This window comes from Anastrepha obliqua, chromosome 2 (assembly GCF_027943255.1).
Source record: "Anastrepha obliqua isolate idAnaObli1 chromosome 2, idAnaObli1_1.0, whole genome shotgun sequence".
NCBI classification, from domain to species: domain Eukaryota; kingdom Metazoa; phylum Arthropoda; class Insecta; order Diptera; family Tephritidae; genus Anastrepha; species Anastrepha obliqua.
In genome coordinates this window covers 33,152,539-33,167,215 of record NC_072893.1, presented here as the reverse complement: position 1 = coordinate 33,167,215, position 14,677 = coordinate 33,152,539, and the positions used below count along the sequence as shown (strand labels likewise).

General features: G+C 36.6%; 1 protein-coding gene across 2 annotated transcripts in view; it reads left to right on the top strand.

Annotated features, from left to right (window-relative positions):
* LOC129237391 (acetylcholine receptor subunit alpha-like) overlaps positions 1-14,677 on the top strand; it is a 151,427-nt gene that overhangs the window by 91,388 nt on the left and 45,362 nt on the right. For both annotated transcript variants that reach the window (XM_054872107.1, XM_054872106.1), the window contains exon 4: positions 9,538-9,706. In XM_054872107.1, the coding sequence (XP_054728082.1) occupies positions 9,538-9,706 (169 nt within the window). The remainder of the gene's footprint in view (positions 1-9,537; positions 9,707-14,677) is intronic.

The following is a 14,677-nucleotide window of genomic DNA, read 5'->3' as shown; positions in this document are numbered from 1 at the left end:
TTCACGAAATTCGTCTTGGAGTGAACTACGACCACGATACAATTCACCATACCATCGATAAACACTGGTCCTTGATGCAGCTTCATCGCCAAAAAATGAATTAAGTTCATCCATGCAATGTTGCTGAGTTAATCCACGTCGAAAGTTGTAAAAAATAATCGCACGAACATGTTCACGATTTAATTCCATTTTTGGACCGAGATGAATCTTTTAAGTTACTGTAAACAACACAAATAGCGCTGGTTTTGAAATACCACCGTTCTGAGTACGTAAAAGCCAAAAAATGTCAAACTTTGCGATACAGCTGTCAGTTGCCAAATCCCGAAATATAAAAGGCACCCCTCGTATAATGCATAACGATTCGGATATCTCCAGTGAAGTACTCTTACCCCGAACTGGTCCACTTCTGATTTTCTGTTTTCTATTCTACTGTTTCTATTTCTACTCTTTCCACTACTCGTACTTCATCAAGTTCGTCAAATCTTTTTAGTGAGCAATAAGAAGCTATGGCTTAAGTACTGCATGGTTTATTTTATTTATTGATTTTATCACTTTATATAACTATCTAAGAAGAGGCTTTAGCATCTACAAAGGCGTATATTTTTACTAAAGAAAAATATTATTTCAATATATCCACTAATAGTTATTAGCAAAAAGGAATTTGTTGAATGGGCGAAACTTGTTAAGGTTATGTTTTACTAGAACCCATTTCAACAGATCCCTTTACATCACAAGAATAGAATTGACTAACCCACTGCTTTTGACATAGGGCCAATTAAAAAACAACTATGAGCTATATGAGTTATTTTGCAAGCAAATTTCACCTCAGACCTTCTTTTATTTTTCAAATGAATAGTGACCCAAATCATGCCAATCACTTGCCAGAGATTTCACGTTTGGTACCACTTGCAAGCCACTCTAGAACATAAAATAAAGTTTTATAGAGAAACAAATTTTGTCAAAGTATGAAGTCTCTTAAAACTCTATGAATCTATTGATAAATCATGCCACTTATACGATTTCAATCACAGAGCTAGTTTGTTGGGCTACTTTGCGCCAAAATATTTTTTCTTAAGCAAATAACGGAATATGAACACAATTGAGCAATAAATGTGATTTCTGAATTAATTTTTACCTCCAGCTATGTCTAAGACGTCCAGGTTTTGCGAAAACGTTTCATTTTTGGTAGTTAATTTGTAAGTTATATGAACTGTGAAAGCTATCAAAACAAAGCCTTTAAAGTTTTAAATGCGTGATTACCAGATTATCTACTCTCAGACGCTTTTTCAATGTATAGATGCACATACATACATACATACATGTATACATTGTAGCGTTTGGGAGCCATTACCTTTAGCCGTCACCAAGTGGATGGTGGGTTTAATGAAATTAATTGCAATTGGAGCGTAAAATTACTCTAGAGAAATTATCTATGCACATTTTATGGTTTTAAACGCTTAAACTCGTCTATGAACTTTTATTATATATTATACATACATATATATATATATACAAATACATATGCACATACAAATACATATGCATATACATTATACATACATATACTTAAATATATAAAGAAGCTTGTCGCTGATACAGAAATGTACCTAGCAAGAAATTTTAAGTTATAGGGAGAAAGTAGTGAAGAGACTGATTGCGTTTGGTCACTCACGAACCCACTGGGCCTACAGATTGCCTAGAAACAAGAGTGAAATCTTATGAAAATAAGTAACTCATATATGTGCAGTGGCACACATTTGTACAAAATCACTCTTAACTTCAGTTTCACTCCTTTCTCTCTCTTTTTTCAATGCATTGCTTACAACAACTCCTAACTCATATTGTTTATCGAACTAACGGAAATTCAGATTACATGCGAGTTTACATCAAGTTTCATTTCGATGTATTGTACCTATCATACTAAACATAAGAACATATTCGCATAAACGCATCAACTAAATTTTTATATGGGCATATCTACAGTACCTTCAAAAACTTCTTGTTCTTCCTTCAAAAACTAATTGGTGCTAAATTTTTATGAATAACTTCAAAAATACGTTTTGCCATTGATTTCACTAAATTTTGCAGCAAATTGCGGGACAAATCTTCCCAAGCTTTCTTAATGGCCAATTTCAGCTCAAGTGCAGTCTTACATTGACGTCTCTTAGCCAAAAATGTTGAACGGAAGGCACGCCTATACTATAGGTTCTCCACCGAACTCAAATCGGGACTACATGCAAATCACTTCATAAGGGGCATGTTGTGCTCTCCAAAACATTTTAACAATTCTTTGGAAACGTGAATGACAGCGTTAACTTGTTGGAAAATGCTGTCTTCATTCGTTTTATCATCCAAAAATTAGATGAAAGCATCATCTGATATTTTAGAATTCGTTCCGTTCGACACTAAGCAAATATTTGCTTTTCCTCTAATGAAAATGCCGACCACACCACAATATTGCTACCACCAAGGCTTCTTTTTGACATACGTATGTCGTTGTTGGAGGATGGTTCCATGTGTAGAAGTCCATGCAAGTGGGGAAAGTTACTGATCGCCATTCACTTGGGAGTGGCCAGGACGATTCTTCTACATATGGTTCAAGCAGCTCACAACGTCCGGGATTAGCCCACGTATCCTCTGGTTAGCTTTCGAACACCCGTTCGGGAGTGAGCTAACGTGAGAAGGCGAAACATCCCAGCATAGCTGGTTGTGCGCTGGGTTTGGGACCCGCCACTTAAAAACCCCCCTACAATGAAAACAGCAACAAAGCCTCGGATGAGAACTTCCAACACTGATGACGACCCCTGCAAACGAAATAAGGAATACGATTTGAGGGCATGCACCTGGAATGTCCGGTCCCTTAATGGGGAAGGTGCCTCTGCCCGGCTGGTTGATGTCCTCGTAAGAGCAAAGGCTGACATCACTGCCATCCAAGAGATGCGATGGACGGGGCAAGGCAAGAAAACCATAGGACCTTGCGACGTCTACTACAGCTGCCATGTAAAGGAGCGCAAATTCGGTGTCGGATTTGTTGTGGGAGAGAGACTTCGTCGCCAAGTACTGTCGTTCACTCCGGTGGACGAGCGTCTCGCAATAATCCGCATCAAAGCACGTTTTTTTAACATATCGCTAATTTGCGCCCACGCCCCGACGGAAGAGAAGGACGATGCGACCAAAGATTCCTTCTATGAGCGCTTGGAGCGTTCGTATGAGCACTGCCCCCGCCACGACATAAAAATCGTGCTTGGCGACTTCAATGCCAGGGTGGGCAAGGAAGGAATTTTTGGTCCCACAGTCGGAAAATTCAGCCTGCACAACGAAACATCCGGTAACGGACAGAGGCTGATCGACTTCGCCGGGGCCCGAAACATGGTAGTCTGCAGCACCAGATTCCAGCATAAAAAAATCCACCAAGCTACCTGGCTGTCCCCTGATCGAAAAACGCGAAACCAGATCGATCATGTTGTGATAGATGGAAGACACGCTTCTAGTGTATTAGATGTACGTACGATCCGAGAACCTAACATTGACTCGGATCATTACCTTGTTGCAGCCAAACTGCGCACACGCCTCTGTGCAGCAAAAAACGTACATCTACCTACGCAAAGAATGTTCGACATCGAAAAGCTGCAATCACAACAGACAACCAGAAGATTCGCCACTCGACTCTCACTCCTGCTCTCAGAGAGCACTTCCCAACAAACCGGCATGCACGAGCAATGGAGCAACATTTCTCGTTCCCTACGTACCGCCGCCGAAGAAGAAATCGGATTCCGGCGAGCCCGAAAAAACAATTGGTACGACGAGGAATGTCATGCTGCCGCAGAAAGAAAGGATGCCGCCTATAGAGCTACGCTGCGATCGGGCGCAACGCGAGCCATGTGGGATCGCTACAGAGAGCTGAAAAAGGAAGAGAGACGTATTATCCGACAGAAGAAACGAGAGGCCGAAATACGTGAGTGCGAGGAGCTTGAGATGCTGGCCAATAGGAACAACGCCCGAAAATTCTACCAGAAAGTTCGGCGGCTTACAGAAGGTTTTAAGACCGGGGCGTTTTCCTGTAAGAACAAAGACGGCGATCTGGTGACTGACGTACAGAGCAAACTTAAATTATGGAGGGAACACTTCTCGAACCTGTTAAACAGTGACAGCTGCGCATGTCGTAGAGAATGTGAAGATCCCGATACCCCAATCGATGACGACGGAATTGTAGTTCCGTTACCCGACCATGACGAGGTGAGAATAGCAATATCACGGCTAAAGAACAACAACGGCTGAGCTATTCAAACATGGCGGCGAGGAGCTGGTAAGGTGCATGCATCAGCTCCTATGCAAAATATGGTCGGATGAAAGCATGCCTGCCGATTGGAATTTAAGTGTGCTCTGCCCAATCCATAAGAAGGGCGACCCTGCAATTTGTGCCAATTACCGCGGGATTAGTCTTCTAAATATCGCCTATAAGGTTCTAGCGAGCGTATTGTGTGAAAGGCTGAAGCCCACCGTCAACCAACTGATTGGACCTTATCAGTGTGGCTTCAGACCTGGAAAGTCTACCATAGACCAAATATTCTCAATACGCCAAATCTTGGAAAAGACCCATGAAAGGAGAATCGACACACACCACCTTTTCGTCGACTTCAAAGCTGCATTCGACAGTACGGAAAGGAGTTACCTGTATGCCGCGATGTCTGAATTTGGTATCCCCGCAAAACTAATACGGCTATGTAAGATGACGTTGCTCAACACCAGTAGCGCCGTCAGAATTGGGAAGGACCTCTCCGAGCCGTTTGATACCAAACGAAGTTTCAGACAGGGTGACTCGCTGTCGTGTGACTTCTTTAACCTGATGTTGGAGAGCATCGTACGAGCCGCAGAACTTAATCGCTCAGGCACAATATTTTATAAGAGCGTACAATTGTTGGGATGATATTGATATCATCGGCCTTAACAACCGCGCTGTTAGTTCTGCCTTCTCCAAACTGGATAAAGAGGCAAAGCGAATGGGTTTGGTGGTGAACGAGGACAAAACGAAGTACCTCCTGTCTTCAAACAAACAGTCGGCGCACTCGCGTATCGGCACCCACGTCACTGTAGACAGTTATAATTTCGAGGTTGTAAAAGACTTCGTTTATTTAGGAACCAGCATTAACACCGATAACAATGTCAGCCTTGAAATCCAACGTAGAATCTCTCTTGCCAACAAGTGCTACTTTGGACAAAGTAGGCAACTGAGCAGTAAAGTCCTATCTCGACGAACAAAACTAACACTCTACAAGACTCTCATCATGCCCGTCCTAACGTATGGCGCAGAAGCTTGGACGATGACAACATCCGATGAAGCGACGCTTGGAGTGTTCGAGAGAAAGATTCTGCGTAAGATTTTTGGACCTTTGCACGTTGGCAACGCCGAATATCGCAGACGATGGAACGATGAGCTGTATGAGCTTTACGACGACATAGACATAGCGCAGCGAATAAAGATCCAGCGGCTACGTTGGCTGGGTCATGTCGTCCGAATGGATACAAACGCTCCGGCTTTGAAAGTATTCGATGCGGTACCAGCTGGTGGTAGCAGAGGAAGAGGAAGGCCTCCTCTGCGTTGGAAAGATCAGGTGGAGAAGGAGTTGGCTTCACTTGGTGTGTCCAATTGGCGCCGGTTAGCACGAGAAAGAAACGACTGGCGCGCTTTGTTAAACTCGGCCAAAATCGCGTAAGCGGTTATCGCGCCAATTAAGAAGAAGAAGATGTCGTTGTTATGCAAATCGTAACAATAACAACTGTATGAGTCTAAGCCGTCTAGGTGAATTTGTTTTTCATCGAAAAAAACACAACATTATCCCACTCAGTTTCTCACTGCATGTGTTTTTGAGCGAAGTTTAAACGAGCTTGTCTGTGATACGTTTTCAAACAGGCTTGCACACCGGTTTTATTTTTCATTTTACGTAATTTGTGTTGCGTAAAATGTGTGCGATGTGCCTGGTTGTCACTGGAAGACCCAGCATATCTTTTATTTGAGTCGAATTTAAAAAACTTCGCCTAGCTTACTTTTTAATTTGGTTTATTTGACGGTTAGCCAGTTTTTTATTGTATTTCGTAAGTTTTCACACGCCATAAGTTTTGCCTTTTTTTAAGGGGACAGATACCTGTAAACGGCCATATTTTCCCTGATTTTCAATAAAATTATTTAAATGGTCTATGGATAAGTTCGTGCGGTTTTACAACAGATGGCGTAACTTGATTATTATTCCATCGATCCACATTTCCAAACATTCATTGGAGAGCTACTGTCGTAAGGCACAAACGTCAGTATAAGTTTTTTATTTGAAGCGTAAACAACAATATTTTTACTACACTTGAAAATGTCGAATTTCGTGCCAAATAATGTGTTTTTGCGGGGAATTCTTCTTCATTATTTTAATATGAAGAAAAAAGCAGCCGAAAGTCATCGTATCTTGGTGGAAGTTTATGGTGAGCATGCTCTAGCTGAGCGAACGTGCCAGAAGTGGTTTGCACGCTTTAAAAGTGGTGATTTTGGCCGCGCCGCCAAAGTTCATGGATACCGAATTGGAGGAATTGCTCGACCAAGATCCGGCTCAAACGCAAGAAGAGGTTGCAAAAATTTTGGGAGTTGATCAATCAACCATTTCCAAACGTTTAAAAGCCATGGGAATGATCCGAAATTCAAATTTCGAAAAAAAACCGCACGAACTTATTCATAGACCTATTATATATATATAATAATTATCATGCAGTTTATTTATACATTAAAGTAATATAAAAAATATTTTTTTTATTTTAATCATTTAAAATGGCGGATGTACACTCAATTCTTCCAGGAAGGTCGCAGCGGGGCTTCATAATCGGTGGGCATTGTAGCATCGGTGTCAGTGACTTGAATATAAAAAAAATTTGTTTGCTTATTAATGCCATAATTTCTATATGAATTAAGCAAAAGAGAAACAAAAAATCGCGGAATGAAATTCTTAAAAAAACTGAATTTTGAGGAGAATTTTCCTACTATTTTTGCTTCAAAAAAATTATTTTTTCGAAAAATTTTCGAAAGTGTAAATTCACATAGAAAGTAATATCATAAAAAAGATGTGTGCAAAATTTCAGGGAGATCGGTCAATAACTTTACGAGTTATCGTGTACGCCAATTCGCAAATCGAAAAATATAGTTTTGAGAAAAACGCGTCTAAAGTTTGAATACAACGTAACTACACCTCTCCCAGTGCTCGAACGCAAAAAATAAAGTCATCACGGTTGACGACCTGTAATATAAGAAATACTTAAATTTACGTTTTAAAAACTTTTTTTACTGTGAGCAAAAAGTAAGGTGAATTTGGTTGTAAAATGAAAAATCTTTATTTATTCTTGTAAATCAATTTCATCCCCTTCAAAATAATCCCCTTTCGATGAAATACCCTTATACCAAACAGTCCATTTCCGGTATAGCCATCAGCACTTTCTTCGATTCAGCTTTTATCTCCTCAATCGACTCGAAACGCGTTCCCCGGAGTGTTCTCTTAAGTTTTGGGAATAGCCAGAAGTCACTCGGAGCCAAATCAGGCGAATACGGTGGTTGTGGAACGATATGTGTGGAATTTTTGGCGAAATGGTCACGAAGAACGAGTGCAGTGTGTGCAGTGTGAGACGGTGCATTATCGTGATGCAAAAACCAAGAGTTATTGGCCCATAATTCTGGTCTTTTTAGACGAATTGCTTCACATAAACGACGCATAACACTCAAATAATATTCCTTATTAACAGTTTGGCCAGGTGGAAGGAATTCATAGTGCACCACACCACGAAAATCGAAAAAAACTGTCATCATGACCTTTATTTTTGAACGACTTTGACGTGCTCTTTTCGGTCTGGCCTCGCCTTTCGCACGATATTCGCTTGATTGGTCGGTTGTTTCAGGGTCGTCAGCATAAATCCAAGTCTCATCTCCCGTAATGATGCATTTGAGCTTGTCCTGATAGTCTGAAAGCATTGTTTCACACACATCAACGCGACGACTTTTTTCCAAGAAATTGAGAGTTTTCGGTACCAAACGAGATTTTACTTTTCGTAGGCCCAAATCGTCTTTCAAAATGGTTTTTACAGATCTTTCTGATATTCCGATCATATCAGTAAGGTCTTTAACAGTCAACCGACGATTTTTGAGCACTAACTCCTTCACTTTATTGACGTGTTGGTCATCTGTTGACGTCGATGGTCGTCCGGAGCGCTCCAAGTCATCAACACGTTCTCGACCCTCTTTGAAGTCTTTGTACTACTTATAAACATTTTTCTGCGACATGGTCGACTCACCAAATGCCTTCTGCAACATGCTAAACGTTTTCGCAGCCGAAATTTCATTCCGCAAACTAAATTTGATGGCACTTCTCTGCTCAATCAAATCAGACATTGTAAAAATCGAAAAATGCATTCTTGGTCGTTTGGTAAACACAAGCGTAAATATATTAGTGATAATGACATTCACATGAAAGTTGGCCCAGATATTATTAACAGTGCTGCGAACTCATAAAAAAAATAACTAGAGCGAAATTTTAATCCCGCGAAGTTTGACAAATAAATTCACCTTACTTTTTGCCCACAGTAGTATTCTTAAAGGATTGTGTTAACATTTTATGAAAAAAGAAAAAAAATGTTTTTTGAAATTTTACAGGTATCAGTCCCATTAATAAAGTTATTCCTTGGCAATTATGTGGCTGCTGGAAAGCAAAGAAAAACAAAGCCAAAAAAACCTGGGTCATTTAGTTTGAAAACCTACTGCCTTCTTTGCTTGATATTGCTCCACGAGACTTTTTCTCCACTACCAACACGCAGGTAACCACTCACAATCCCACACGGTTATGCCAACCAAATGTCTACCGAAACAAACAGAACTAATCAACCATAGAACTGGAAAACATTTACTTTTTTTTCTTCAAATTCGATTTAGTCCGAAGCAAAAGAACTTAACATGACTTCGTAGTCATTCATTCATACCCCTTGCTGGATGTTACTAGATTTTCTTACTGGGATGCTACAAATTCTGTGCATTCATACACATACTTAAATGTACTGTTATGTGTATAGGCGAAAACATTTATTTAAACGTAAAATTGATTAATTCTCTCTGTACGTTGATTTCTGCTCAGTGTTTTACAATTTATAATGTCACTAAGTCAATTGTGACTCTTAATTTATTCCTAGCTGAATAACTAAATTTATGTATTTACACTTTTACATATATAATTAAATATACATAAATACATACATATATTGGGTGTACAATGAAAATATTTAAATACAATGTCACATATTCCGCCGAAGCTATTCAATTTAAAGCAAAAATTCAATAAACTAAGCTTTTTAAGCAGAGCGATTAGTTTCATAAAACTTTAATGTAAATACAATTTTTTTTTTTCTTGTAATCAATTCCTAATATATTGCAAAATATATGTTTTAATATTGTGATATTAAGCCAAAAATCTATGACTATTTCGATACTAATTCCTCTGTTCATTTCTTTAATTTTATTTACAGCAATGAGAAATTCTACACGTGTTGCGATGAACCCTACCTGGACATAACATTCAATATCACAATGCGCCGTAAGACGCTCTTCTATACGGTCAATCTCATCATACCCTGCATGGGTATTAGTTTTTTAACCATATTAGTTTTTTATCTGCCATCGGACAGCGGCGAAAAGGTATGTTGAGACCTTAGTATTTTTATTTTTATATAACCAGGTTAGAGATAAAGATAAAGATAAAGATAAAGATAAAGATAAAGATAAAGATAAAGATAAAGATAAAGATAAAGATAAAGATAAAGATAAAGATAAAGATAAAGATAAAGATAAAGATAAAGATAAAGATAAAGATAAAGATAAAGATAAAGATAAAGATAAAGATAAAGATAAAGATAAAGATAAAGATAAAGATAAAGATAAAGATAAAGATAAAGATAAAGATAAAGATAAAGATAAAGATAAAGATAAAGATAAAGATAAAGATAAAGATAAAGATAAAGATAAAGATAAAGATAAAGATAAAGATAAAGATAAAGATAAAGATAAAGATAAAGATAAAGATAAAGATAAAGATAAAGATAAAGATAAAGATAAAGATAAAGATAAAGATAAAGATAAAGATAAAGATAAAGATAAAGATAAAGATAAAGATAAAGATAAAGATAAAGATAAAGATAAAGATAAAGATAAAGATAAAGATAAAGATAAAGATAAAGATAAAGATAAAGATAAAGATAAAGATAAAGATAAAGATAAAGATAAAGATAAAGATAAAGATAAAGATAAAGATAAAGATAAAGATAAAGATAAAGATAAAGATAAAGATAAAGATAAAGATAAAGATAAAGATAAAGATAAAGATAAAGATAAAGATAAAGATAAAGATAAAGATAAAGATAAAGATAAAGATAAAGATAAAGATAAAGATAAAGATAAAGATAAAGATAAAGATAAAGATAAAGATAAAGATAAAGATAAAGATAAAGATAAAGATAAAGATAAAGATAAAGATAAAGATAAAGATAAAGATAAAGATAAAGATAAAGATAAAGATAAAGATAAAGATAAAGATAAAGATAAAGATAAAGATAAAGATAAAGATAAAGATAAAGATAAAGATAAAGATAAAGATAAAGATAAAGATAAAGATAAAGATAAAGATAAAGATAAAGATAAAGATAAAGATAAAGATAAAGATAAAGATAAAGATAAAGATAAAGATAAAGATAAAGATAAAGATAAAGATAAAGATAAAGATAAAGATAAAGATAAAGATAAAGATAAAGATAAAGATAAAGATAAAGATAAAGATAAAGATAAAGATAAAGATAAAGATAAAGATAAAGATAAAGATAAAGATAAAGATAAAGATAAAGATAAAGATAAAGATAAAGATAAAGATAAAGATAAAGATAAAGATAAAGATAAAGATAAAGATAAAGATAAAGATAAAGATAAAGATAAAGATAAAGATAAAGATAAAGATAAAGATAAAGATAAAGATAAAGATAAAGATAAAGATAAAGATAAAGATAAGGATAAAGATAGAGATAAAGATAAAGATAAAGATAAAGATAAAGATAAAGATAAAGATAAAGATAAAGATAAAGATAAAGATAAAGATAAAGATAAAGATAAATAAGTATATTTGTATATGCAAAACAAGCACACATCACATTTCATTGCGGATTGCATTCGTTAAACTCGCCTTAGAAAGGGGAAACGGAAGCACAGGCTTTAAATGCCCGCCAACGTATTTAAAAATTCAAACATTACAGTTATGCAAAACAGCTTTATTTACATCTGAAATAATGTCATAATAATCAATGTTGCCATTGATTTACATTATTTCTATGATAGAAAGGGCAAATAATGGAGATTCCATTAACCACGGCGTATGAGTGATCAATGATTTTGTTTCGATGTGAATTCAAAACTCAAATTAAAGTTTTGAATAATTTAGTTGAAACTTTTTGTGCATGTCGCCAAAGTGCAAACAAATTATGTCAAATATATGTAAAAACAGCAACAAATCAACAACAAATACAAGTGCATAATAGGCAGGAAGCAGTTTGAACTTTGTAGTTATGTGAAATATCCGAGTAGAAACCGCAAAGCCATATTTCGCAAAAGCTCATTTATAGGCAAAAGTACTTGCAAATTATCAATACAATTTTTGGATAATTACAACTGTTAGTTTATTCATGTATGTATATACAGTAAACGAATGGTTTATAATTTACACACACAACTTTATGAATGTAAAATATATACAGAGGGGTAACGAAAAATCACACAGCTGTTTGCTTTTAAAGCTTATTTTTTTATTTAATTTGATACTTTAATTTATAATAATAGCTCAGATGATATTCTGACAAAACGCAAATTAAAATAATCAACTTTTTAAAAACACATAAAATAATGAAAAAATTGGCTTTCATCAAAATTTTAAAGTTGTATTTGAAACAAAGTCAAGAGCATTTCTAGTTCCATGTGCATGTAATAATTTTTATTTTCAACTTGCGTTAATTGGTATTCAAAGCTATGAAAATTTGCAGTTCTGACTAGGATATTTCCATAGAATTTCAAGCCGCACGCATTACCCACCCGCTTAGTACTAAACCTTTATTCTAGATGTGCAACTACTACTATCCGTTCGTGAGAAAGAAGAAAATTATAGTCCATCACAGAATGTATACCTGATTGTTTTTTTTTTTCAAAACCTAGTGCTCCAGACAAAATTTCGAAACCCCAATGGCAAATCTTTCGAGCCTATAAAACTTTCTCTGGGATTTCGAATGTTCTTTTAGCCAACCAAACTCAGTTATCTTGCTAGATTTACGGTTCCATTCAGCATACTGAAGTTCAGTCTCACAGCAAAGTACAGAAATACCTTCCAGTTCATTTGAAAACTGACGACCTTTTGAACAAGGCAACTAGTTTCTTGGCAAAACGTCTACCTCAGTCAAGTCGTTTCGAACCCAGCGAAATAAAAATCTACAGAAAATACAACAGATGGAAGGACGAAGTCTAGAAGAATATTTCTGATATCTACGGGCTTGGCAAAGGAAATAAGTATTACACCAAGTTTTTAACAGATCAGCGATACTTGACTTATATTGGATTGCTCACCCAAACCAAGAGATTTAAATTAAGAAAAAAAAAAAATATCCCACAGTGTAATAAAATTTCCTCTTTTGGCTGTGTGAATTATGAAGAATTTGAGTTAAATATAATCAATTTAAATAAAATTAAACTGCTCAGAAGATGACACATGGCAATTTTTCGATATTTAGAGAACCAAAAAAGAGTCGGCGCGTTTCGAGACAGATGAAGTGCTAAACATTTGGGGAAACCCAGTAACTACTCTAGGACCCTTTTCCAAACTAATATATATAGGCGTGAGAAAACAACTTTACTTATATACTCAAATATTAGAGATATAAAAATTGTGGTGATAAATTTGATAAAAGTGGAAAATAACTTTAATATTTTTAAGAAACATTATTAAGCACATGTGCGCCCTCGGTAGTCTAGCGTAAGTGCACTAACCTGCCATCCCAGAGGTTGTGGGTTCGAGTCCCACGTAAAGCACGCTGCTCGCACTTTTCAAAACTTACCTACTATCCTAATTTCTACTTATCCTTTCTACCCTTCCTCCGGCAAAAGTCATTACTTGCATTGTGGCTGGTAAAACAACAAAAAAACAAAGAAAAAGACACAGTTGCACATTTCATCAGTGGTGACAGTAAGAAAAAGCGGGCAACCGCGCTAATAGCGCAGACATACCAAATTTAGCGAAATCCTTAACCATCTGTGTGATCCTTCTCCCAGAAAAATGTGACACACAGATGGCGCTCCACGCAGAAATAATGCGTTTTTCCTAAGCAACGACAGGTGGTCATTCCCACTACTTAGGAAATTAGTTAAAATGCGATAAGTCGATGTTTTGGAGATATTTAACTCCGATTCCGTGAATTTCGACGAGGATTTCGGTTCATTTTTGATAAATTTACTAACAATTTCGATGGAGTTTTCGGTGATTACTGATTCTGGGCAAACATACGGGTCGTGAGATGAAGAAAAACGATAGGACGGGGGGTTGAATATTTGTGGACAATGGACGGTGACTAATTTGCGGCTGTGTTAGCCGTTTTTTGCTTTGTTAGCAGGCGCAGAGAAGAAGTGAGAACCAAGATGCTTAAATCTAAGGAGCAGGTGCTAAGAGTTGCTGCACTGAGTTGGTGCAAAGCCCATCCTTCCAAGAGTAGAGCGTAGATTTTCAAGGGGATCCCACTTCTCTCCTTTTGCGAGCACACTACCTTACAGGTCCCTTGTCTGGCCAGCTCGTCGGCTTCACAGTTTCCAGTACCAGGTACCCAGATTATCCTTATGTCAAATAATCCTGATGCAATCGAAAATGAGACCAGGCATTCCGTGACCAGCTTCGAATGTACCAAAATAGAGCCTTTAGCCCTAATTTCCGCTTGGCAATCGGAGTAAATATTTACCTTCTTAACAGTTATTACGGAAGTGAGTAGCCAGTCCTCTGCTTCTTTGACTGCGGCCACCTCTGCTTGGAGCCCACTACAGTGATCCGGTAACCTAAATTTGAGTTTGATGGGGAGCTCTTTACAGAATACTCTTCCTGCAACACTATCGTATTATTTATTTCTGTATGAAGAGCCCAATATTTCATAAAAAGTTACAGTTAAACGCCACAAGCCGAAGAAACTTTTGTTAACTAGTGTTGAAAAGTCCTAATTTTTTATAGTGTTTGAGTTTACAAAAAATTACTTTTCAAGCTTCATAAGTTACACTTTCTAATGACTTCTTTATGCAGTTTCCTAGCGAATTTATTATCCATCTTTTTTTGCTACCCAATGCAACAACGGCTACCGAACGCCTTCATTGTTAAAAGCCCATCTAACTTCGATTTCAATATAGAAAAACCTCACCGTATTTACTTTAAGACAAATATTCATTGCAGTTCCAATCGAATTAAATTAAAGCCACAAATCGTTTCTTAAATTTCCTTCTCTCTATATTCAGTCAATGGCTCGTGTTGGGTGAACTACCTCATGCCAATGGTAAACTTCACCAACACACCAGGAAATGCATTGACATTTGTGTACACATTTCGGTTTC